The following is a 26,854-nucleotide window of genomic DNA, read 5'->3' as shown; positions in this document are numbered from 1 at the left end:
TGCAGAACAGTGGGCCAGCAGCTGCCATATACATAATGCCAGAAGCCTTTAGTCTGTCTGCTTAGACCTCATGTTTGCTTTCATCTGAGCGCTAGCTGCACAGTAGCATAGGTCAGTGTTGCCTGAAAAGTTGTAGACTCCTTGCCACTTCTGGCAAGACAGTGGCCCGTAATAGCTGAGGCATTTGATCATACCATAAGATGGTTTGCCAGGCCATGGTTATTGTGTTGCAGTTCCACTGTTTTGCCTCCAAAGGCATCACCACCACCACCATCATCACTACTACTACTACTACTACTACTACTACTACTACTACTACTACTCTAACAACAGCATACATTTTGTTAAGATGTATAATACAGATGCTTGTCATCCTGGGGACAAGCTAAACAACAAACATGGTATCAAAGCACCTTCTGGTATTCTTTATTTGTGCATGACTATAATGTAGCAGCTGACCAAGTAAAAAAGTTCAGTGGTGATTACGATACCCCCTAATGTGAAATTTGAGCGCAGCTCTATATGTGTTTTCATTTTGCTTGCCAATATTTTGTATTGTGATTATACAGGTACACGGTTTAGATTAGGAAGGGAACGCTGTGAGTAGCATAGCTGGCATGGACAATCTGTCTTATGCGGCGCTTTGCAAACAGAGTGAGGTCTGGCGTGAGTGCCTTGCTAATCGGGAGATTGTGAGAGGCAGTACATGGGTGTCGCGTGGGTGTGATTCACAGCAGCTGCTGCAGGCAGACCTCTGCTCATGCAGCGTTTTGTTTCCATACAGACAACGTGCGCTACTCTGGCACCATATCGTAGCCATCGTCATGGCACAGCCCGTCTTGCATGGCACTACGCTTTTCTTCTCACGCTTTCGTTCTACCTACAGCGAGAGCAGCCCTTCGTTGCAAGGAAATCATGCCACCAGTGTCAGCAACGACAACACCCAAGGGAGCGTCACATCGAGCCTTGCTCTTAGCCGCTCACCGTTGTCCCTTGCAGCAGTGATCCCTGTCACATGCGCTGGTATTGTGGACTGACATCAGCAGCTGGCGCCGCGGGCGAGTGTAGCCCTCCCCACCTCACACCACCCTAGCTCCCCCTTGGAAGCGTAGATGAGATCGGCCAATGCGGCTGCGGTGACCGCCGGCAACACAGCGCAAGCAAAGGCCGTCTCCCCTTTGCTTCTCTGCTTTGCACCTCGTACCTTCACTCTAGCCTCCTCCCCCACTTTCACCTCCTGCTGTGCTCCGCTTTTGCTTTCATCTTTCACTATGCTTGTTCACTCGGTTATGAGGTACGACACGCTGACACCGACACTCAACGCAGGAACGGATGCCTAAGAGCTGAGCTCTGAAAATTTTCTCAGTCATACTTGGTCATTCTTTCTACATCACTGCCATGTCTAGGTACTTCAACAGGACAGTGTATAATGAAGACTTGAAAGTTCATACAGCAAGTGATGTTTTTCAACATAATGTGCTTGCTCTGTCTCACAGATATTATTGTTTTAAATGATGGACGTGATTGCACATCTTATGGCGGTACGTTTCCTTGACTTTCCATGTGTTCATTACCTCAACAGCAGAAATAATTACCACAGAATTGTTGTAACATGATGAATGTCATATTATATTGCATAATGTTTGACAATTGTGCAGCAAATTTTCAAACGCATAAAAATTAACTATTGCTTGTGACTTTAATGCCTGTGCTGCTGCATGATCTTTTGAGCAGCATATGGGAAACCTTGCAATCTACAATCTCCATTGCTCAATCTACATTGCTCAATGTTGAAAAACATTGGTCTAGTTCGGGCGATTGAGGTTATGCTGCTAAGTCTCACTCTTTTAGTTACATTTTGAAAGAAATATGTTTTCTAATTTATTAAATTCGCAATCATATCATTTCCTCTGGTGTCTACCTGGTGTCTTACAGTGTATTACTATTTATTGGCATTTTAAAGATTCGTCAGTAAAGCACAGCCATCCCAAAATGGCTGTGGCAGAAGGAAAAAGAGACAACTTACCACACAATATGAAGCCATGCATAAGTAAATACAAATAAACCTCTATATAACGAAGTAGGTAAAATTGGAAATTTGCTTTGTTATATTGAAATTTAATTGTATTGGAATTCAACTTTTTTATAAAAATAAGGACATTTTCTGATCGATTTTTCTTGCATGAAAAGGGGCCACAGAATTTTCTGAACTATCGGGCTATCGAGAAAAGCAAATTTGAATTAAAAAACAATTCATTTTGATGAATTTAGTAGTCAGCAACGAATGATACAGTTTCATGCCATGTTGACGATATCTTCACATCGGTGGTACGAATTGGGCAAAGCCAGCCACGATTTCGCCTGTACTCAGCCCTCACAGCTGATAGCGACACCCGCATTGGGACGACGTTGTCATGAAAAGTGCCGGCAGCGGGGAGCAAATGCTTCATCTGCCTCTCGCTCTAATGGCTCACCAAAACTTTAGATTATGCAACTTCCAATCCTAAGCACACAGGAAGACGGCTCATTACCTCTCAAGCAGGGTGCATGGCTGCAGATGCGCTGAACCGTGCTTACAGCCACGGCCGAGACGCGACAGTAATCGCAATGCGCACCAGCTTAACTCCACACCCCCCACCCCGCCCATCATGTGCGCTTGATCACGTTACCATGAGTTCGCTCCCCTCCCGTTCTGTCCCTTTGCTCACGTGGGAAGGCGGCACTCGTGAAGCCACCATCTTTCCTGTCTAACCTTCACACACTTCCACTCACACTTAAAGCACAAAGTGCGTGGGACGTGATAGGATCTTCCCACACTTGGACTTTATGTGGAACACGATGCAGCTCCACTTCAGCAGTCACTCTTGTCGTGCTGTGCACAATTGGAGAGGTGTGTTTGCAAGCCACCGCTTGTAATTAACTCATTTGATCATCTGTGTCAGCAGAAGTTTCCATTTGTTGTTTCGGCATTCCTTTGCAGCAGAAGCGAAATTTCATTATATTGAAATCGCATACAAACACACTTCACTAAATTGAGGTTTTACATACATAGGGTTCTATGGACAAAAGGTTATGAAAAGTTAAATCCTTTGTTATACCAAGAATTTTGTTATATTGAAGTTCACCATATTAAGGTTTAAGTGTATATATATGTATTCTTCCCAAATGATGTTGGGCAAGGATGCTGCATACTTTGTATCAACTGCTGGTGTTATGTAATCGGAAAGGAATAAGCTGGATTTCGTGTCACTTGAATGTTGCTTGAATGCTGTTTAGATGAAATAAGCAGAAACTACCCTGAAGCAATGGTAAATCAGTGCCTCCTTTCTATGTGGACAATTGTCTCATTTAAGCAACCCTAATAGATAATGTTGTTACAGTGTTCAGGTCACAATTAATTCTACTAGTAGTGTACTCGCAAAGGTTACATGCAATCACTGACATATCCCCTGTGGACACTGTTTGCAGCCCTAAATCGTTTATTGCACAAGGCAGTTTAATTATAGGTAGATTGTTCTTGCTTGTTTTATTAACACACAAGCAAAATAATATACATGTATGTTTCAATGGCAAAACAATAATGACAATGGTGGCATGACAATAATGACATGCCAATGACAATTGTGAGGGTGTTGACAGTTTGTTGACAGACATCTTAGACGGCAAAGACCTGTCTGTGACAGAAACACCGATATCTACTGCTGTGCTGAAAACCATTTGCAAACAACAGTGCTTCACTTTCAGTAGAATGTCCAAGTCTGTGCCATTATTTTAGCGATAAATTGTGACTATTCCAATCTACTCATCGCCTTAAAATTTTGCAAACCTCATCTTCACTTCACCTTCTTTCTCTATGCAGAATGTTCAATTATCTCATTTATCTTGCTGATGGGAACAATTTAAAATGTACACGTTGAGTGTCGTGCTACACCACCACATCAGCAGCTCAGGTTTCTTAAGATATTTCTGCTTTGTGCAATATAATTTTCTGACATTTTGTTAAAGCTACACAAACTGGAAGCTTTAAGACTGTGGTCCTACTGGTTGTCGTCATGTACCATCGGTTTAGTCAACAACAGACAGACATTGTGCACACAATCAACTTATGGCCCGCAAATTCCAGAAGTGCCAGAAGTGGCTCGCAAATTCATAGCTGACAGCTAATGGCCAGCCTAGAATATAAAATAACATACCTAGACAATGCAAGCGGGAAAGCTCACGTGTCATTGCACTCCTTTGAATGCATTCGTGGCTTTAGAGCAATGCATGGTTGGGCTGTTTGTGACCTTCTAATGTTGCATCAATGTGTGCTGCGTCATATAGTACATAAAATGCATGCTTATCATAAAATTTGAGTCGATCATATAACACATGACTGAGCAAAGTGTGCACCAATGAGCTTTGCCATTGATGTAAGGTGCACCAATTATTTTTACTCCAATTTTGGTTTCCTTGACTACTCTATTTTCTGCGCTGCTTTATCAGCCTTGTCTTGGTTCAAAAAGTCAGTCAGCAGCTGTAATATGTAAAATTCAATAGTGCTGTCTCACTTATTTATTCTTGCAAGCAGAATGAAAAGTGAAGGCAAAGTTCCAAAAAGAAGACTCACATCTTGCAAAACATGGTAATGAATTGGTCCGCTGAAAGCTACAATGGCAGTACTATACTAGTCTGCTGGGAGTATTGGTCTGCTGGCGACATCACTCCACTGAGGTGTTATGCGATAGGATGTTGGCCTACATTTTGGTCCCCCAAAAAATGATTCATGCAGCACCTTGAAAGTGTGGTCTGGCAGGCAGCAAGTTCATTGACTCCCCACCTGCACAATGGCATCAGTTAGCTTTGAGTTGTTGATCTGCTGCTTTTCTTCGATTTCCTTAAGCTTCGTGTGCTTTTTGCTGCTTGCTCGGCCTTACTGGCTCCTCTAAGCCTAGCTATTTTGCAAGCAGGATATACAACGTTCTGGTGTTACTGTATTTTCCACCACAGTCTCCACTTGAAAATGTTAGTGCTTCGCTGATGCAGTATTCTTGAAGTTGCTTTTCTGAGAGAATTACACAGCTCACATAGTAACATCAACGCTTCTGTTCTTCAGTATTCATGCTGGTTTATTTAGTGATGCCCATTGGTTCGGCAGAGAATGCTTGAACTTACTATTGCCGTCAAGGTGCTTGCTTTAGCAATTTTCCCTTGCTCTTTGCACTCCCACAGCTTGAAGACTTTCGCTCATGTGGCAATGGCATCAAGGAGCAGGACGAAGACTGTGACTGCGGCACTATGGAGGTGAGCAGGCTGCTTGCACAGTTACCACGCCAACATCACACAAGGGGGGGGAGGGTTTGAGTTTTGAATTTTTGCTTTTCTTGCAAACAAATTATACATACACCTGAAGGTGACTTACACCATTAGCATTTGTGCATACACCTTTGAATCTGAACTGTTTATGCGCATCGTCTGTGCATGGTGCCACTATGAGGGAGAAAAAAAAAACTGCAGTGTCTCCAAAAGAAAAATTTTATTTTCATTTAGAAGAAAAAGCACCTAGGTTCTTTGCAAGCAATCTCCATCAGAGTCAGTAGACTTGTCCAACCTTTTCTCCCATTGTTCGAAACAACTCTGGAACTTCTCAAGCTTAATGCTTGAGTGGTCCCTGTAAAGTTATCTTCACTTTATTTATCGTAACAAATCATCTTTCTTTATCAGCTCTTCTTAAGAAATAAAAAATAAAATGACAAGGCACTTGGTATAACAAACAGAGTTGCTGGGGAACGCTGGCCCATCTCTAAAAGGCTAAATGTAACGTCACAAACAAAGTAGCAAAAGTTAGGCCACTGTCGTGATGAAAAAACCAATTGCCCACATTCCACAATTTTGCGTGCTTCCCTTGCGCATTCTTTCTCAATCGCCTCAATATCTCCAATTAAAATTGCTGATTGACAGTCTGTCCAGGAGGAACAAATTCTCGCCTTACAATTTTACAAACACCAATGAAGAACGAAACCACTGATGGCCATTGTCTTCACACAAGTGCATGTGTCGCATTCTTTTCCCCTTTTCTTGGTCATGATGAAGCAGGTGTCTTCAATAAGCTCAAAACTTGGTCGGGAAAGCAAAACCTATTCTATTCTGTTACTGTTCTTTTCAAATTAGCCTTCTGTGATTGGTCAAAATGGCTCAGGCCCCGCTCATGCGGGCGCAGTGCCTGCCCTTATGAGATGGGCCTGAGCAATTTTGGCCTCTTATGGAGGGCTAATGGTGGATTTGGAATGAAAACACATTGGGCTAGTTTTCGTGGTCATACCCATGGCACCACACCTGCCATGGTGGCTTTGACGTGGTGCTGTTAAGCCCAATCCTAACCACGGCAGCCACATTTTGATGGGGGCGAAATGCAAAAACGTTCATGCACGGTGTATTAGGCATATACGAAAGAATCCTAGGTGGTCAAAAATTAATCCCGAGTCCGCCGCTACAGCGTGCCTCATGATCTTATTGTGGTTTTGACACATGAAACCCTGGAATTTTATTTAAATACCCATAGCATCATCTTTCATCTTCTGTGATGATTTTCGAAGAAGGTTTGGGTTCTGTTAAGTGTGATTTTTCAGATCCTGCAGTGTTCTTTGTTTTGTTTCTTTGTCCTTTTGGTGAGCTCTGTGGCTATGTGTCTCACACCCAAATGCAACTCTCAAGATCCACTCACAAGCACTCCAAATCGCACCAGCTGCTTCTCAGTTGTGTAGTGATGAATCTAGTTGGTTATTTTGTGCAACCTTTTCGACATTCTTGTAGGCACCACTGGTTGAAGGTTGGCCATAATGAAGATGGTCTTTGATGCACATCTCTTCACTTGGAACCACTTAAATCACTCAGAAGCTCTTGTACAATTAAGTGCTTCCTCCATAAACATCATTTGAAGCATGCATGACAAGTGTTTCTGTGGCCATTTTTTTCGAGGAATCAAAATCTCAACGAGATTCGCTGTCCGTTACAAACGGACAAAACAATTTCACGGTAGTAGCCATTAAGGGAACTGACACCATGAAACCGTTCAACATTCTACCGTGTTGTTGGCTTGGCTGCTGACTTATGAAGTGTTCACTTAAACCCATTGAGCAGGAAATCACAGCAATATAATTACAAAAAGCTCTGCAAAGTGAGTCCATTCCTCGATCGTGTTATATAAAAGAATGTTGCCAGGAAGCATGTTCAAATGTAACCTTAAGGGAGCACACTGGTGCTTTATCTCCATGGGAAGTATACTATGCCACCAAACAATACCTGAATGTTGAGTGCTATGTCTGAATTAAATTTTAGTAAAAATTGCCGCAGTTTAGCCCCTGAGCAATGCAGCTTGCCATGCTACGATATCAGTTATGATGGCTGGTACGCAAGTTATTGAATTTGTGCCTCAGTTTCATGTTTGCTTGTGCAAAGCTGATCATTTGAAGTATACAAAAACTAGTAAAAAAGCATTCAGATTTGTGGATATATTGACTATTCAATTCGGGGATTCATGGGGGACAAAGACAAGTACATACTTACTTCTTATTATTTTCAGTTTTGACATATAAATATACAAATATTCATGAACACATGACAGATTTGTGTTTGTAGAACTAATTTGTGTTCAACAAACATAGTTCTGTCTCACTCAAGTCAGTTCAAATAAACATCTGTGCCTTGGCAAGTAAACCAGTTGGATGAACTGAACTATTCGGGTGGGGCTGACTTGGCTTGAGGTGTTTCTTTCAAAATGCACTGCTCAAGTTTGTTGTTCATAACATTAGGTTCTGCATTAGAGCCAGTGCTTTGTTCTCTGTTGTGTGGCTGTTGAACAGCTGTCTTGGAGTTGATCCTGCCCTAGTGAGGGCATAAGCAAGGACTGGTATGGCGCATGAGGATGTCAACTCTCCATGGCGTATTGCTGTTCTCAAGCTTGATCAACAAGGACTACAGTTCTCACAGATTCAATTGCATCAACAAGGACTCAAGAAACTTGCCCTTCAGCGATTTCATTGTCTTTTTAAAGAACGCTTTCTAGAAACATTACCAAAGTAGTTTTCTCAGTCTTCATTAAAGAGTTATTTTCCAAAATACATTTTTGTGTCATTCCAGGAGTGTGCAAAGGCTGACCCCTGCTGTGACCCGATCACATGCAAGCTGCGTGTTGAAGCAAACTGTTCTGCAGGGCCATGCTGTGAGAATTGCAAGGTAGGTGCTGCACATCATATCCTGAGAAAATCGCATTGTCAGTCTCGTGCGCTGCTCTTTTGAGCTGGACAAGTGGCACCATCTACGATGAGCACTGGTGAAGAGTGTTTGTTCCAGGTATGCAGTCGGCCACGTGCACTGGATTGTTCGTGTATTTGTGCACCGTCTGCCTTTGCAATTCCTGACGTTCCTGATAAAAAATGTCCCAAGACAGGGGCAATCAGGTCCAGCTGCAACACAAAGCATCAGTCGCCTGGTTTTATTAATATCCTCAAGCAGTACAAGAACAATATATATATCGTTGTTTCATACATGCTTTTCAAGTACACATAATTGGACAAGATTCATGCATCTTTGGTGTAACACAGCACTCATGACACGCAACCAAACAATTAAAAAAATTTGTTGGTATTGGAAAGAAACCAAATTGAACCTTCACTATTTAAAGAAAAAGAATAGTAGGTAATAGAAAGCGTGAAGGTATAGGCCTAGTTTTTAAACTTGTTCGCATCTCTAGTACTGGCGAAAATAAATTAAACAGGCAGTTGCTGATATTTTTTACAGCTCATAGAAAACCTATTGAGAAAAGGTTTATTGGCGGCTCCTAATGTAAAGGCACAGCAACCAGGAACAGCGAAGCAGCCCGAAGCACTGTCCAAACGGACGCCAGCAATCAACAGCGCGAGCCGAGATGAGCCGCGCATTGGCGATGCGGCTGTGCTGCGAGGCACGTCTTCTTCACAATCTCCCCCCGTACAAAAAGAGCCATCCTGGCGCCTTAAGAATCGGGAGGCAGAGGGTCGTAGTAGGGCTTGAGACGCGAGACGTGGACAATGTCAGGTCCACGCCGGCGCAAGTCTTCAGGTGGTGACAGGGGCTCAATGAGAAAATTCACCGGGGATGTTTGCTCCAAGATTCGGTAAGGCCCTTCGAATTTTGGGACGAGTTTCAAGGAAAGCCCCGGTGTTTGGAAAGGGACCGACAACCACACAAGAACGCCTGGAGTGTAGGTCGTGTTTGGATGCGTGTCGATGCGGTTTTCTTTCTGGCGCTGCTGGTGCTCTGCCGTAAAGGAGCGCGCTAGCTGGCGGCATTCTTCGGCTTGTCGGGCGACGTCGGAAACAGGTAGACACTCGGAGGAGTCAGGACGGTATGGAAGGAGCGTGTCGATGGTATGCGTAGGCTCAACTTCAACTTCAAATTCAACTTCGGCACGTGCGCAGTCGATCACGGCTTTATGACTGGATAAGAAGTCCCATCCGAGGATGACGTCATGCGAGCAGGTGGGAAGAACAATACACTCGACGATGTAAACAATGCCGTGAATAAGCACACGTACAGTACAGGCTGCGTGCAGAGTGAAGTGCTGCGCGCTTGCCGTACGAAGCGACAGACCAGAAAGCGGCGTGGTCACCTTGCGCAGCGAACGGCACAGTTTTGCGGCTATCACAGAAACGTCTGCGCCGGTATCCACAAGAGCTAATGCAGGAACACCTTCTACACAAATTTCGACCACGTTAGCAGGAGAGGCGCGAGGACTTTGACAGTTCGAATAAGACGCAGTTCTTGCCTCTTGAACTGCGACGTTCAGTTTTCCTAGTCAGGTGGTGCGGGTCGCCGACGCATTGGGGAGAGCGAGCGTCGGCGAGGGGATGGCGAGCGATGCGAGGGAAATTCTGGGATGTCAGCACGAGCGTACGGTTGGGGGGAAGGAGCTGCGTATTGGCGAAATGGCTGGCTGCCGTACTGGAAGGGCCGCGAGGCGTCGCCGAACGCTTGAGGGCGACGGCGGCAATATCGGGCGACGTGTCCGGGAGTGCAGCAAGAATAACAGATGGGTCGATTGTCAGGTGTCCTCCAAGGATTAGCTCGCGGTGCGGTCCAAGATGTAGCATGGGCTTCCGGTGGCAGCGGTTGGGACTGGGTCGTGAAGGACGCCTGTGGAGGCCTGCGTACTGCCTGCGCGTACGTAAGAGGCGCGGCCACAGGCAGGACTGGCTGCGCATAGGTGAGAGGCGTGGCGACAGGCTGCACTGCCCGCGTAGAGTTGAGATTCGCGGCTGCAGGCGGCTGATGGCGTGCGGAAGGGACAACTTGGGCAACCTCTTCGGAAATGAGGGTGCGGAGCGTGTTTGGAACACAGGAGGTGGGCTCCTGAGTGAAGGGGACTAAAGAAAGTTGGCTGGCAACTTCCTCACGCACAAAGTCCTTGACCCGCTGAAGGAATGAGGATGGGTCGTACATGTTGTCAAGGCTCGCCAACAAGTCGTCGCTTCCCAAAGGACGCCGAGTCGAAGCACGTTGCTTCCTTAACTCATCCTAACTTTGGCATAGGCTGACAACTTCAGACACAGTGCGCGGATTCCTGGCTAGGAGCATTTGGAATGCGCCGTCATCGATGCCTTTCAGTATATGGCGAATTCGCTCAGCTTCGGGCATTGCGGCGTTGACTCGTTTACAAAGGTCCACGACGTCTTCTATGTAGCTTGTGAACGTTTCTGCCATCTGCTGTGCTCGGCCGCGCAAGCGCTGTTCGGCACGCAGCTTGCGAACAGCGGGTCGGCCGAACACTTCCGTAAAGGTTGTCTTGAAGACTGACCATGTGGGCACGTCACTTTCGTGGTTGTGAAACCACAGTTGGGCAACACCAGCTAGATAAAAGATGACGTGAGTTAACTTGGCTGGATCATCCCACTTGTTGTGTGCGCTCACCCGTTCATATGACGCAAACCAGTCTTCTACGTCTTTGTCGTCTGCACCGCTGAAGACCTCGGGGTCCCGTTGTCGTGGAACGCCGGTGCAGGTGACGGACTGTGGCGTCGGTGCCATTTGGGAGGAGCTGTCAGTCATGGCAGGTGGTAGCATTCTTGATGTCAGCTCCAGGGTTTCAAGCGACGGGGTTTGAGTACCCCGCACCTCCACCAATTGAGAAAAGGTTTATTGGCGGCTCCTAATGTAAAGGCACAGCAACCGGGAACGGCGAAGGAGCCTGAAGCACTGTCCAAACGGACGCCAGCAATCAAAAGTGCGAGCCGAGACGAGCCGTGCGTTGGCGATGCGGCTGTGCCGCGAGGCGCGTCTTCTTCTTCACACTATAAAGGAACTAAGGTGACTGTTTGGGCATGTTGGTAGGACATGAATGAAGCTTTTCGCACACGACATGACGACAGAGAAGAGGCTAAGACACATGAGCACAGACTTACAACTGTGCATATTTCATATGTAAGTGCAAGCACCCTTCACGCAAAAAACAATCTGATTTTGCAATATTCCCTTAATTCGACAGCTTTATCACATGCTAGCTCTTACTGATATCTAGGCGGCCTCATTAACAGTAAACTGACATGGTCAGAGCATATCTCAAATGTTGTAACTGATACCTCAAGGTCGCTAGGTTACTTAACTACGTCTGTTCCCCCTGGATATCAGGAAAATAGCCTACGAAACCTTCGTTAGGAGCAATTTCGAATATGCCTCTTCCATTTGGAGCCCTTACCAAGATTATTTAATTACCTCTCTCGAGTCGGTCTAAAATCGTGCTGCCCGATTTATTTCATCTAACTATAATACACACGTCAGCGTAACCCACATTCAATCAACTCTTGAACTACCCCCTTTAGCAGTAAGACGCAGAATCTCACGTCTCAGCCTGTTCCATAAGCTATATCACAACTTTTCTCACCTGCATGGTACACTGTTACTGCCACCCGCTCGAACTTCTTGCCGCCTGTTCAACTCCAACAGTGTCCAATGCCTTCATGGTTCGACTCTTGCATTCAACAAATAATTTCTTCCCGCAGCCATTGAAGACTGGAATTGCCTTCTCGAAGCAGTTGCTCTTGAGAGAAATCCTGAAAAATTCAGGCAGTTCTTAACTGAGCTTTTTGTTAAATAACTTGAACTACGCATTTTTCTTTTCTCACACCACTTTTACGATACAGGCGTTGTCCAATAGAAGATATTGATTTACATTATGCTTTGTACACTTTGTCTTGTATTTCAATGTCCTGTTGGGTGGCAATCTTTTATTACAAGGTATATCTTCGTTTGTTAGCTTATTCCTAATTACTTGCTCCATCCCATCCTTCTATGGAAGGATGTGTGTTCTACCCCCCCCCCCCCTTTTTTTTGCCTTGTGTTTTCCACTGCTCCTTACTGTATCCTTTTTGTGTGTGTGCGCGCTCCGTACTTGTAACGTAGTTGATTCATTGTCGTATAGCATTCGCTCCTTTATATGTTATTTCAATACTGTTCCCACCCCCCCTTATGTAATGCCCTGTTAAGGGTCCTTAAAGGTTAATAAATGATGATGGTGATGACTGTTTCTTGCACTAGTATTCCAAATTGAAAGGAAATTTATTTATGCCTAATGTCATCACAATGACGATAATAGCACATGACTGTGCTACAGTTGTTAATTGTAGCACAGTCGTATATAACCTCCTATATAACTTCTGTGTGTGTCGGATCATTGGCAAACCAACGAGAAGTGGCCATCGTTTGAACTATGGCAGTGACACGTAGGGTTGTCTCGTTCACACTTTTTACATTTTTGGTGCTCGCTGCTGACAAAAAATAAAGCATGTGCATCAATAAAAAAGCCGCAGCACACTTTTGCTTGCAGAATTATTAGCAGAGCAACAAAAAGCAGCTACTGTTGGAACTTCTGTTGCGGGTGCCACTTACGGTGGACTCTCTGGCGTGCTGTCTGAACAGCCTGCAACCGCTGCTCAAAACCATTATTATGTGAAGAGTGCAAACAACCTTATTCGTCTGCTGCTGCTACTAGGTGGCAGTGTCGTACCATGGTGGTCGCCTCGCACCTGGCAAGGGGTGTAACTACCCTCGATATGGTGACTCTACGTAAGGGGCACCTTCATAGACGATAGCCATATTGCAATAATCTGGCAGGCACAGAAGTTATATAGAAGGCTATGGTTGGGGTAATTTTGGAGGTTCCCATGATGTACTATCATCTCCTTCACTCAAGTAATCGAATTGGTGCGACGTCAAGAGCTGAGCCAATGACACTGTCTTGAATAAAAGTGCTGCTTTGCACACAACTTTAAAACTGGACGAAACACACACCACACAGAGCCCGGCGTTGGAGTCATCGCTCATGGAACAGTGACGCCGTCCAGTGCGAGCTATCTTGTCTTCCCTTCTTCTTGCACACATTGGGAGCCATGGAAAAGCACTAATAATAACTGAGGCAGCTGTCACCGCACCAACGACATTGACACAAGAGCAGATTGACGAATCATGGTCGTTCCTGTGGGGAGCTCGTAAGCATAATATAAACAGAACTGCATGCACGACAAAGGTGAGGAGTCGTGTTAGTGGCACCACCGTGGTAACGCAAAAGAATTCAAAAGCGTTTATAAGAGAGGCCGAGGACGCCTCCTCAGACATAGAAGCGTCTGAGGAGGCAGCGAGGGCATTGCGAGAGAGGGGAGTTGTCATGTCTTGTTGAGGGGTGGCACTAGTAATTTTCTGTGCCACAGAAGCGCTTTCTTAACTTTGATCTCGTTGGTGCCTTTGACACTTTGATAAAGTAACATCCGCATTACACTCCGAGAGGCGCACTGGTGGCACTGGGTGTAGCGGAGCGGTGGTGCCACCATTCTGGCGCATGAATGCTATTGCCAGCTAGCGCACTGCAACAACAACCTTCTCCACAATCCAAGGTTTTAAAGAATGCTTATCTAAAGTGAAACTTCTGATTCATTCTTTTCTGTTATACTGAAGGCCATTTGAATCTGTTATCACACAGTGCATGATTTGCTAAGAGATTTGTACTAAGCAGGACATCATTTTTTTTTCTTTTTCATTGCTGATCAAAGCATAGTAGAAACAATCACAGATACATGGTGCCGTCTGGTTGAGTACTATGCTTCTGTGCTGGCTAACATTACGTTGGTTTGCATTATCTCATTCTGATATGGCTAAAGCACGGTCATGACTTGCCATCTTGTCTGAATGTGCAAACTGAAACATCTAATCCCAGAAAGTTCTGGCAAATTTTATCTCCTGAACGCCATACTAATGCCATCTCGTTACACAATGAAAACAACATTCCTGTTCCTAACAGTGAGTGCGCTCAAGTTTTTAATAAATTCTTCTCATCCGTATTCATGAAAGAAAGTATTACTATTATGCCCATTGTTGCAGACCTAGATTTACATTACCAGTACATGGAACCTATTGACATTACTATTGATGGTATTGTTCAGCTTATTAATAACTGGAAAGTTTCGTCTTCAGCAGGTATTCCACATTTTTCATCAATATTTAATGACAGGTCAGATATCCCAAGATTGGAAAACAGCCAAAGTCACACTCACCTTCAATGACGCTGACAAAAACTTCGCTGAGAGCTACCGACCGATATCACTAACATGCATATACTGTAAAATGATGGAACATATTATTGCATCTCATGTTTACCATCATCTAGAATCGAACAAGTTTTTTTTGTATAATCAACATCGTTTCAGGAGAGGTTCGTCATGCGAAATGCATCTGCTTGAATTTACGACAGATTTACATTTTAACATGAACTCAAACCTTCACACTGACAGCATCTTTCTGGATTTTTCTAAAGCTTTTGACCGCGTAGCGCATTGTCGCCTGTTTTTGAAGTTATCATCATTAAAACTTGATTCACTAACTCTACCATGGCTTTAATATGTTCTTTCTAACAGGTAGCAGTTTACTTTCGCTAACAGCTTCTCCTCATTCCTATTAGATGTTCCATCCGGTCTACCACAAGGAAGTGCTCTTAGTCCCTTACTCTTTCTGATATACATTAAGGACATAACCAATAACTCATCATTATACATGTGCATTTTTGCGGATGACTGCATTATCTAACGTTCTATTAGCAGCTCTGATGAACAACTGATCCTCCAAAATGATCTTAACCAAATTACTAATTGGTGTGACACCTGGCTAATGACTCTAAATTCATCAAAATGTAAAGTGATACCCTTCACCCGCAAAGGCACTAGCTTGGACTATTCCTACTGTGTTAAAAATATCCCATTATCTCGGACCTCATCATTTAAATATCTAGGCTTTAATCTTTCAACAAACCTCTCCTGGACTTCTCACATTACCACCATCTGTGCCAGTGCTTCTTGATCACTGGGTTACCTGCGATGTAACCTTCGAAACTCACCTACACTTATCTGCAAGCTGGCATTTCAAACATTTGTTCACCCTCGACTTGAGTTCATCACTCCAGTCTGGTCTCCCAACCAAAATTACTTAATTAACATGCTGGAATCAATCCAAAATAGAGCCGCACATTTCATTTTCCCGAATTATGACTACCGTTCTAGCGTAACTCAAATAAAAATTCACCTTTCACTTCAGTTGCTAAGTAATTGTCGCAACATAGCCCTTTTGTCATTATTTCATAAATATGCTCATCACACTAACAAACACTCCCTACACCTAGAAACGTCATCGCACACGTCGCACAGTTTACACAATCACCATAGCATTATGCGCGCCTATGGTAAAACAGAAGCATTTAACTCGTCTGCAATGCCACGTGCCATTCAGCTCTGGAACAGCCTGCCTGATAACATAGTTGCGGAACACTTTGTTTAGTGCAAAACGACACACACCAGAAAGACGACAGGGCAGGGCGTCTTTCTGCGAAAACTGACCATGAGAAATTCAGGCACTCACTCAACTCGTGAGTGAGTGCGATATCAAATTGGCTGACAAGGGTTAACCCTTGTTAACCATTGATATCACACTCATGGTTTGTGTTATTTTTTCTACTTTTTTCTTGCACTGTAATGTGTTTGTTACAAACTTATAGAGTTCCTTTTTATTGTACTCATATACAGCTGTATGTAGCTAATATGTTTCTTTAATTTTCAGGTTGTGCAATTGGCTGGTGTTTTTTTTTTCATATTGTTACTAAATTGTATGTACTTACTTCATTCTATGCCCCCCTTACTCAATCCCCATGTAGGGTCCTTGTAAGGTATTTTACAAATAAATAAATAAATCTGTGCTACCGGCTTGAAAAAATTGCCATAGGCAGTGTGCTTATTTGATAGCACAGAACACACTTACAGACAGACTTCACATACTAAGTAATCACACCTGTACTTTGTTAGTCCTTGTGGCCATAGCAATGAAAAAAAGGAGCTCTGCTGTGTGTCCTGCAGTTACGTGCTGCTGGCCAGCTGTGCCGCATCCCTGAGTCCGAGTGCGACATTCCTGAGTTCTGTGATGGCCATTCTGGGGAGGTGAGTGGTGTCTGGTGAGACTTTCAAACTATGGAGTGCTGGGACAGGAAATGAATGGGACCCTGTGTGTCTGCAGTGTCCACCCAACATCTACAAGAAGGCCGGCCAGGACTGCAAGAAAGGCAGTGGTTTCTGTTACCGGGGCAAGTGTCATACATCTGATGAACAGTGCGAGTTCATCTGGGGCTTTGGTGAGCCTATTTTGCCCAACTTTATGCATACACCACAACAAAGGTTTAGAACATGCTTGCTCCTTTTTATGCACCTGGATAGTTATAAATAATAATGATGATGATGATCTTTATTTATAGGGTAACTTCCGACAGTAGCAACAGCTCTTATCGATACATACAAGAAACTAATTAACAAAGATGTGCCTCTAATACCTCAGTACTTTTCCTGAGCATACAAAGCCTTACTTCTTCACTACACCTTTTGAGTGAAAATATAGGTTCTGGCAACTCATTAAATACAAGTGTATAGTTGGGCAGTAATGCTGCCTTACAGCCTTACCCCATTGCATGCAAATTCAAGGAACAATGTAATGCAAGATATGTCAAAGATATTTAGTATGTGCTTAGAATTCTGCAATTGTTTTTCAAACAATATCTTAGAAACAATTTCTTTGACAGGGTGTCAAAGGAAGGTAAGCTAGAAACGGAGAATAGACTTTTGGACTCATCCTTGCACATTGTGCAAATAACAGATATGGAAATACACTTAAACCTCTATATAATGAAGTCAGTAAAATCGGCAATTTGCTTCGTTATATCGAAATTTCATTGTATTGAAATTCAACCTTATATGCAAGTCGCCGATAGATTTTTCTTATGCAGAAAGGGGCTGCAGAATTTTCCGAATTATTGTACAATCGAAAAAAGATAATTTGAATGAGAAAATTTCTTTTGATGAATTTGGGAGTCGGCGATGAATGATACGGTTTCATGCCACGCTGACAATATCTTCACAACGGCGGTACGAATTAAGCGAAGCCAGCCACACTTTCGCGTGCAATCTGCTCAAACTGCTGATAGCATCGCCCGCGTTGGGACGACGCTATCACGAAAAGCACCTGCAGCGGAGAGCGAACCCTTCGTCTGCCTCTCGCCCCAACGGGTCACCGAGACTCGAGACTACGCAACCTCCAACAATAAACGCGCGGGAAGATAACTTACGTGATGCCACGCCGTCCTGGCATGCCCACTCTTTGCACACACACGGCAGGTTACCTCTAAAGTAGCGTGTGCCACTGCATATGTGCTCAGCCGTGCTTACAGCCATGTGCAACCACAGCCAAAATGCGCGCCAACTTATACCCCACTCCACCCCCTTGCGTGCGCTTGATCACATTACGGCGACATCGCTCCCCTCTATTAGCCTTTGCTCGTGCGGGAAGGCAGCACTTGTGAAGCCATCTTGTCTCTTGCTCGCACGTTTTCACTCGCACCTAAAGCATACAGGGCACCGGGTGTGATAGGATCTTATCGCAGTTGGACTTTGTACGAAACATGATGCATCTCCAATTCGGCGGTCGCTTTTGTCACGGGGCGCGCGATTTGAGAGGTACGTTTGCAAACAGCCGCTTCCAATCTTTTGAACATCTGCGTCGTCTGCTGAAGTCTCAGTTTATTGTCTTGGTGTTAGTTTGCGGCGGCAGCGAAATTTCGTTATAATGAAATTGCATACAAACACATTTCATTATATTTAGGTTCTAAATACACAATTTTCTATGAACAAGAGGGTAAGAAAACTTAAGCACTTCGTTATACTGAAAATTTCGTTATATTGCAGTTCGTTATATCGAGGTTTAACTGTATTAGAACGTACATAATTTGTTTTATTTTTCCATGTGACAAAACAAGTGAAGAGACAGTGCCATACCTTAACAATGCACAATAACGTGGGGCATTAACTATTGTGCGTTGAGGTATAGCATGTGCTATTTCTTCACTTGGTCTGTCACACGTAACAGTGGCATTCTGTTTCAAGTGTCCCAACTAATATGCACCAAGGTTTTGAAGAAAGTGAAGCATTCTGTACGGAGGTTACTAAATGTATGAATGGTTAGCAGCCGCCTGTAGAAGCGTTCGGTATTTTTCGCGTGCTCCTTAATGATTAGTTTGCCAACTTTTTCATTAATAATGTAAGGAAGAAGAATGGCACTAAAAAGTTCCATCGACATTGCATGTCTCGGAGCCAGAAGAAGATAGGCATGCTAGAAAGTGCTGTCACCATCGTGTGTCCTGCGGCCAGTTTCCCCCGTCGAGCTGCGCTATCGTTGCTGCTGCTGTGTTTCTGGCTGTTTCTCAGCAACTCCAGTAAACCTCATCACATTTGGTGGAGGTGCAGGGTACACCTTGAAACCTGGAACTTCAAAACAGGACTCTGCCATCCATTCCCGTCATGGTGTAAGACCCATGAAGACCCGTCACTGTGTCCAACGGTCAGGATGCCTGCCGTGGCCTGCTCGGGTGTATTGCGTCAGCGCAACCCTGCCATTTTCAGGGGTATAGGAGACCGAGACATGGAGGACTGGCTCACCTCCTATGAAATGGTGAGCAACTACAACAAGTGGGACGAGGCTATGAAACTGAACAATGCCATATTCTATCTGAGTGACGTTGCGAACTTCTGGTACTGCAACCACGAACCTGACTTATCGACTTGGGTGGCATACAAGACCAGCTTCACAGAGGTGTTTTGGCAGCCTGCAGTCCACAAGCTTTGCACTGAGCAACATTTGCGAGAATGAGTGCAGCAGAGCAGTGAGACATTCACAAGTTATATCGAGGATGTCACAAATCTCTGCAAGCATGTTGATGTGACAGTGGTGGAAAGCAACAAGATTAGGCATACTTTAAAGGGGGTTGATGATGATGCCAGTTTCCAAAGTACCCTGTGTCTGAAGTACTGACCCTGCAGAGCAATGATGAGTTGTGCAAGCAGCAGCTCGCCACGTGCAGTTCACTGGTGGGCTCTCTCTCAGGCTTGACTGTTGCCGCCGAGGAGTCTTTTCCTATGGTGCAGGTTAAGCAGTTTGTTTGTGAACAGGTGGCCTGCCAACTTTCGTTGGTGCCTCTGATGCAAGAGACGCCTTCCTCTTCGTTGACGCCCACGCTGCAGCATGTCATCCAGGAACAAGTCGCTGAGTGCGTTCCCCCTGCCTTTCACAACACTCCCGTTGCTGCGCCAATCAGCTATGCGCAGGTCGCTGTGATGCCTGCTACGCTGACCCGTGCCCTGTTTCATGCACCAACGCGAACCCCATCGTCTCCCACCTGGTTAATGCCACAGTATCCCCGTGTGCAAGATCCATGGCGCACACCAGGCAACTGGCTGGTTTGTTACTCCTGCAATGTGGCCACGTGGCGTGCTTCTGCTGGCACCAATAGCCACCTACTATTCACTTCTGGCAGCCAACCTTCAACTACCCGCCAAGAGAATTTCAATGCCATGCTTAACCAGATCTGCCTTTCTATTCTATGAGCCCATTGGACAAATCCGCTTTCACCAGTCGTCCACTGCCTTCCCGTCGCCACCATTCCATTTCACCCATGAGGTGTAAGTCTACCACTCGTCTCCAGGAAAAGACAGTCACCGCAGTCCGGGAGGCAAGAACTGCATGTCCTGCAAAATCATCAAGGCCTCCAATTTCCCCTTGTATTGAGATCGATGTGATCATAGAAGGAGTACAGACACTAGCATTTGTAGACACGGGAGCCGCAGTTTTGGTAATCCATGCCCGCCTCTGCCCCAGACTTCAGAAAGTGATTACGTTGCCTTCAGCTCTTTTGCTATGCAAAGCTAGCAGGCTACACATGAGCCATTAGAAGCCTGCACAGCCCGAGTCATCATTGAAGAGGAGCCTTATGTTAGTGAATTTTTTGTTCTTGTCTCTTGTTCTCATCACGTCCTCTTGGGATAAGATTTTCTCTCAAGCCATCATGCATTCGTTGACTGAGCCCATGCTAGGGTTTTCCTTCCTCTTTGTGACATGCCATTTGAAGAGCAGCCTTCTGCCAAACTTGTCATCACAGAAGACACCGACATATCTCTGTGGTCATCGGTGATCATCTCCTTGTCATGCGGCTCCCTGTGTGATGGTAGTGTGCTTTTTATGCCATCTGACCTCATTACCCATCTCTGAATGGTTCCTCTGCCATTCACTATGCTTAATATCCGTGCTGGTGCCACTTCCATGTGTGTTTCTAACCCAACGTCACTCCCACATCGTTTGTTACGCCATGAGTGCTTCAGTCATGCTGAGCCGGTGCACTTTTCAACATGCACAAAGACCCACCTGCCGATTATGTCGCCACTGTAGACCCTGTGCCTTCAAGTTCTTCACTGCACCTCTTTACTGCATCCATCGACTATAACCTTACTGCAATGCAGCGCGACTAGCTTCTCCGTCTTCTTCATCAATTCAGCTCTTCATTTGATTGCCACAGTATTCCTTTGGATCGAACGACCGCTGTCTCCTATACTATCAACATGACTCTCATGCTCCACTGTGGCAGCGACCTTACCAGGTTTCGGCCATGGCTTCATCATCATCAGCCTATTTTTGTCCACTGCAGGATGATGGCCTCTCCCTGTGATCTCCAATTACCCCTGTCCTGTACCAACCGATTCCAACTAGCACCCAAAAACTTCCTAATTTTGTCGCAACACCTAGTCTTCTGCTGTCCTCTACTGCGCTTCCCTTCTCTTGGTACTCATTCTGTCACCCTAATGGTCCAAAGGTTATCTAATTTGCGCATTACATGACCTGCCCAGCGCCATTTTTTTCTCTCGATGTCAATTAGAATATCGTCTATACCCATTTGCTCTCTGATCCAAACCGCTCTCCTTGTGTCTCTTAAAGTCATGCCTAGCATTCTTCGTTCCATCACTCTCTGAGCAATCCTTAACTTGTTCTCAAGCTTCTTTGTTAGTCTCCAAGTCTCTGCGCCATGTGTCAGTGCCGCTAAAATGCACTGATTGTATACTTTCCTTTTCAATGATAACGGTAAGCTCCCAGTCAGGAGCTCACGATGTCTGCCGTATGCGATACAATCCATTTTTATTCTTCTGTGAATTTCCTTCTCATGGTCAGGGTTCCCTGTAATTTGTTGACCTAGGTAAACATACTCCTTCATAGACTCTAGAGGCTGACTTGCGATCTTGAACTCTCGTTCCCTTGCCCAGTTATTTATCATTATCTTTGTCTTCTGCATATTAATCTTCAGCCCGACTCTTACACTCTCCCTGTTAAGGTCATCAATCATTTGTTGTAACTCGTCCGCAGTGTTGCTGAATAGAACAATGTCATCGGCAAACCGAAGGTTGCCGAGGTATTCCCCGTCGTCCTTACTCCTAACCTTCCCAGTTTAATAGCTTGAATACTAGAGAGGTGGGTTATCGATGAACAGGTGACCGACATGCTGGCTCCGCATTATTCAACCATTAAGTAGTGCTTGGGCATCCCCAATCATTCTTGTTAAAAACAACGATTAGGGATGCAGCATTATCAATGCAACATTGTATGTCACAACACCACCGCCTATCACCCCTAAACAAATGGTCTGACAGAATAGTTCAACCATACTCATGGCGATGTGCTGTCCATGTACGTCACCTTGGACCATTCCAACTGGGACATTGTTCTACCATTCGTAGCATATGCCTACAACACAAACATATGCCAAACAAGCCACATCCATTTTTCCTGCTCTATGGCTGTGAACCTTCCTGTACCATCAACACAATTTTTCGATATCATCCAGATGCTTCAGAGTGCAGTCCAGTTTCCACCATCACTGAAGATGCCGAGGAATGTCAGCAGCTCACCCATTCACTCACTACCGCAGGCCAATCCCACCAAAAGCTTTGACATGACGACGGCCGACCTGTTCCTATCTTCCCACCTGAATCCCTCATATGGCTCTGGGTCCCACCTATGAGTCCTGGCCTCTCTTGCAAACTACTTCCTAAATTTGATGGTCTTTATCGTGTCATTGCCCAAACCTTACCTGTCAACCACATCATCAAGCCACTGATGCCCCCAAGTGACCTCCATCGCCGGAGTTGTGAAATTGTTCATGTAGACATTCTCAAGTCTTGTTATGAGCCCATTGCTTCGTTTTCGCCATAGGTCGCCAGGATGGCTCCTCTTTCAGCTGGACGGGGGCGAATGTGAGGAAGAACGGCATTAGAAAGTTGCGTCGCCATTGCGTGTCTCATAGCCAGAAGAAGATCGGCACACTAGCAAGCTCCACCACCATCACGTGTCTTGCAACCGGTTTGCCCGTCCAGCTGAGCTATCGTTGCTGCCGCTATGTTTCTGGCTGTCACTCGACGACTCCAATAAATCTTGTCATCATAAATTTATGACAAAAATGTCAATACTAAGTTTTAGAGCACTTTCGAAAACATGTTTAAAAGGCCCCTTGCCAGGTTTGGCCATTACAAACAGAAAACTGCAGTGTGCAGAATCCGTGGTGGCAACCGTGTCTGGAACATATGAAATGGCTGCATGGCGTGAAAAACAGCTGAAATTTCAAACGGAAGCCTGTGCACCGTTCCTCTCTAAGGAGCCCCACTAGCATGTGACTATGGTATTTCAGCCAATACAGAATGCCTGAGACTGTCACTTGAAGTGCACCGTGCAGCAAAAAAGGAAGAGTAAAGAAAAAAAAGGAAACCAGGGCTTGTGCCATAAACGTAACATGGTCGCTTGACTCTAATATGGGAGGAGGCAGGGAAGGAATAATGTAACTTGCCTAGGCTAGTTGGTGCAAAGGAGGGAGAGTGTCTGTGTCTGCAGTGATACTTGCCTCCTGACAGCATGGTAACAATATAGTTAACTTTCCCTATCTCCTTTAATATCGACCCAATCTGAAAAATTGTTGCGATGAAACTCTCCTTAGAGCCTTGCAACTTCCAGTGTATGAATGAGGGGCGTTCCGAAAGTAAGTTTCGTCATCTTTTTTAAAGAGGAGATGGTACACCAGGTGAAACAAACAATCGCCATAAGAATCCACGCCCGTTGCTCGTTCAACGATAGAAGGAGCATCAGCAGAGGAAGAATGACGCCTGCACAGAGCGCCGAAGAAGAAAGAGTAGCAGCAGACTGGCGTGCCCAAGGTTGTTGGGTACAAATCATGATGGCAGACAGATGTGTGCTGACAACCTGGTTGCCAATGGACGTGCGTGCTGTTATCCTGTATGAATGGGCATCTTTTCCTTGCATTGAAAGCCACACTCTTGGGACGTCACTTCCAAAACAATGCTCACGTGGAGCAGGCTGCGCGACAACTTCTTGCATCACAGGGCACCGAGTTTTACCAGAGTGGCTTCTTCAAACTGATTGCATGCTACGACACATGTCTCAATGTCAATGGTGACTATGTGGAAATATAGTGCAAGCTGTATAGTTCATGGTGCCATGGTGTATTTCTTTTTTTTTTGGCAATAATGTTTCCGTGTGAAAATAAATGATGCGACTTACTTCCGGAACATCCCTCAAATAACCAAAATTTCCCACAGGGCCTGATGAGGAACCCTTTAAAGCTCTGTTTCATATGTTTGTTCACGTATATCAGACATGAAAAGGAATCTGCATGTGTTTACCAGGTATAAAAAATGTGTAGTACACAGAACACCAGCAGTCCATTTTACAGGCTAATTTATTTACTTATTATCATACCCTCGGGGCCCAATGGGCATTATGAGGGGATGGGTACATGGTTTACAAACAATCAAAAACATTCAAACCTATGAGGACAACAATAAGGTAAATAGGCAGAAACAACAGCAAAGGAACAGAAACAGCGAAATTCGAGCCATTTCAAAAGATGGTCGGTTACAGCGGTCTTGAATGGCTATGCATTAATATAACATTAATAGAACAGTAATATAACCTTAGCATTATTTTACTTGATTAGAATAAAAATGTAACCTAAAACTTACCTTTAAAAAAAGTTATGCTGCCATAATCACTAGAATAAAAAACAAGTGTATTGCCTACGAGACGCGAAGGCAAACGCCTTGTAAAGCCTACTGCATTTTACCTTCATCCACCCTAATCCTCCTTAATCACTCCTAATTCAACCCTAATCCACGTTAATCCACTCACTAATCATTCAATAATTAAATTTGCTAATCATTCTTTTACACGGCTGGACCTGCCTTGGTTTGCTTCTGGTCTTCCTTGGAGAGCGTGATATCTTCTGTACCTCACAACAGTACCTTGAAACATGGAGATCTAAGGCTTCTGCTTTAAAAATTACGTTTTCCCTTCCCCAGCATAGAACACTGGAGGTATCCCGCTCGAAGCCGAGCTAGCACAAACTTTTCACGCAAACGACAAGTGCTAAGGAAGCCTGTTGTAATCAAAACAAACCATAATCAGTAATCAGCTGCCCACATTTGAACTGTGCTACTGCTGCGGCTCAATAAAAACAAAAAGTGCAGCAGCCCGCTTGCCGATGCTGTAGAAACACGGCGGGCTACGACATAGAGTTTCCTACAAAATTAACTCTATGGGCTACGAAGACCGGGTGGTGCCGCCGTAGAGTTTCTCACTATCTCTATGGCGGCACGATGAATGGATGGATGTTATGAGCGTCCCCTTGGAACGGGGTGGTGGGTTGTGCCACCAAGCTCTTGCTATTATATTGCCTAATGTCCTACCTAGGTTAAAGAAACAACCTAACCTGCACTGCAGCGCTCCTAGCGGCAGCCGCCGACATTCATTACATCCGGTGCCACCCAGGAGGCCGCGGACGGCACACTGGCTAGTATATTCTAGGCACTATAGTGACTATAGCTTCGTCTGCGTGTTCCCACAGTCGTGCGGTCACCTGCGTAGGTAGCGAAACTGTGTCATTTTCTACCGTGTTCCAGCGCATGATCATGCTCTGCGATCCGCCTGTTCTGCCTCAGTATCCATGTAGCACTGAATTATACCGCTAGTCATGTTTCCTTGTGCACAGAGCTCAAAATTGTGCGCTGCGCGAACGAGACAGCAGCTCGCGCGTGACGCCATCAGCAAGAGTGCTTAGCGCACGACCTACTGTATATACAGTAGGTCGTGGCATAGCGTCTCAAAAAAAAAAAAGCGAGAAAAAAAAAATGAAAGCGAGGCCTGTGACGTATGCGTCACACGATCCTCGAGTTCCGGTATGGAAGAACGCAGGGAAGGAATTTCTCTAAAGGCCACGGTGTACAAATTTACTTCTTACACCATGCTAAATGCTAGACAGGGTGAGGGGAGAGACTGTCCTGCTTGGCAGTGGAGCCCACCTGCTGAAATCATGGGTTCGCGGCATCGAAATATTTCTATCTCAGCTATTAATGAGCCGATTTGAAAAATTTTTGTGGCAGAATGCTCCCTAGAGCATAGAGTTTCATACAATAATTACTAGAGGGAACTTTGGCACTGCAGTCGTTGTACCACCAAGGGAATGATGGGAAGTACATGGATTTGTCTAATCTTCGTGCTTGTGGATTCAGTCGTTCTTGTGACTTTGTATAAAACTCTACATAAATCTTGTTGTCGTAAATTTCAGAGCAATCTATACTCTTCGTTTCATTCACTTGTTGATACATGCATCCGTGGCTTAACAGTTTCAATATCAGGCTTCTGTGCTAGAGTTCCTGTGTTCGAATTGTGCTGTCGGACGATTTTAATGATGTTTATTTAATTATTTATTATGCAATATATTCTTGAAAATGACAAGTTTACAAAGTCACAAAGCCGTTTGAAGCCAAAAGGGACGAAGTTTAGGCAAATCCATGTACTTCCCATAATTCCCATGCTAGTACCATAGAGTTTCTCACTACATTACCTAGAGGGAAATCTGGCGCTGCTGCGCTGTGGTATGCATGGGAATGCCGGTATATTGTGGATTCGGATTGGCATCGTTCTCGTAGAGACAGGACACCTTGAAGACACGCTTGGCAAGTAGCGTTCTGTCTGTTACAATGATTCATTTTCTACTAGAATAACACGTGAAAAGCTGTTTTAGCTTTATTATTACGCGAAAACATGTTTTGTTTAACTATGAGAACTTGTTATTGTATGTACGACTACGTGTTACGTAAGAAGTATCAGCGGGCCGCTAAAGTTGGAGGACAGACGACAAGGTTCGCGCTCGCTTTGAAACAGTTTGTCGTCTGTTCTTGCTTTTCTTCGCTTGGTCGTGCATCGTGGGTGAGTAAAGATGTAATATGTGCGAATGGAAACATTTTATGAAGATTTTACTTTGAGAACGCGTTATTTGCGTAGCCATATCCACGTTTTAGACGAAGCCTCTTACAACACCAGCCAACATGAGCCTCGCAGACACATATACCGGCATTCCCATGACGGCACGGTGCCCCCT

The 26,854-nt window shown here is 44.8% G+C and overlaps 1 protein-coding gene across 6 annotated transcripts in view; it reads left to right on the top strand.

Moving 5' to 3' along the window:
- mmd (disintegrin and metalloproteinase domain-containing protein mind-meld) overlaps window positions 1–26,854 on the top strand; it is a 336,846-nt gene that overhangs the window by 197,566 nt on the left and 112,426 nt on the right. For all 6 annotated transcript variants that reach the window (XM_065455165.2, XM_065455163.2, XM_065455162.2 and 3 more), the window contains 4 exons: window positions 5,212–5,283; window positions 8,119–8,214; window positions 16,404–16,484; window positions 16,561–16,675. In XM_065455165.2, the coding sequence (XP_065311237.1) occupies window positions 5,212–5,283; window positions 8,119–8,214; window positions 16,404–16,484; window positions 16,561–16,675 (364 nt within the window). The remainder of the gene's footprint in view (window positions 1–5,211; window positions 5,284–8,118; window positions 8,215–16,403; window positions 16,485–16,560; window positions 16,676–26,854) is intronic.

The sequence above is a fragment of the Dermacentor albipictus genome, chromosome 1 (assembly GCF_038994185.2).
Source record: "Dermacentor albipictus isolate Rhodes 1998 colony chromosome 1, USDA_Dalb.pri_finalv2, whole genome shotgun sequence".
Taxonomy (NCBI): domain Eukaryota; kingdom Metazoa; phylum Arthropoda; class Arachnida; order Ixodida; family Ixodidae; genus Dermacentor; species Dermacentor albipictus.
Note: the sequence above shows the minus strand (reverse complement) of the source record. Positions and strands in the feature narration are given on the sequence as shown.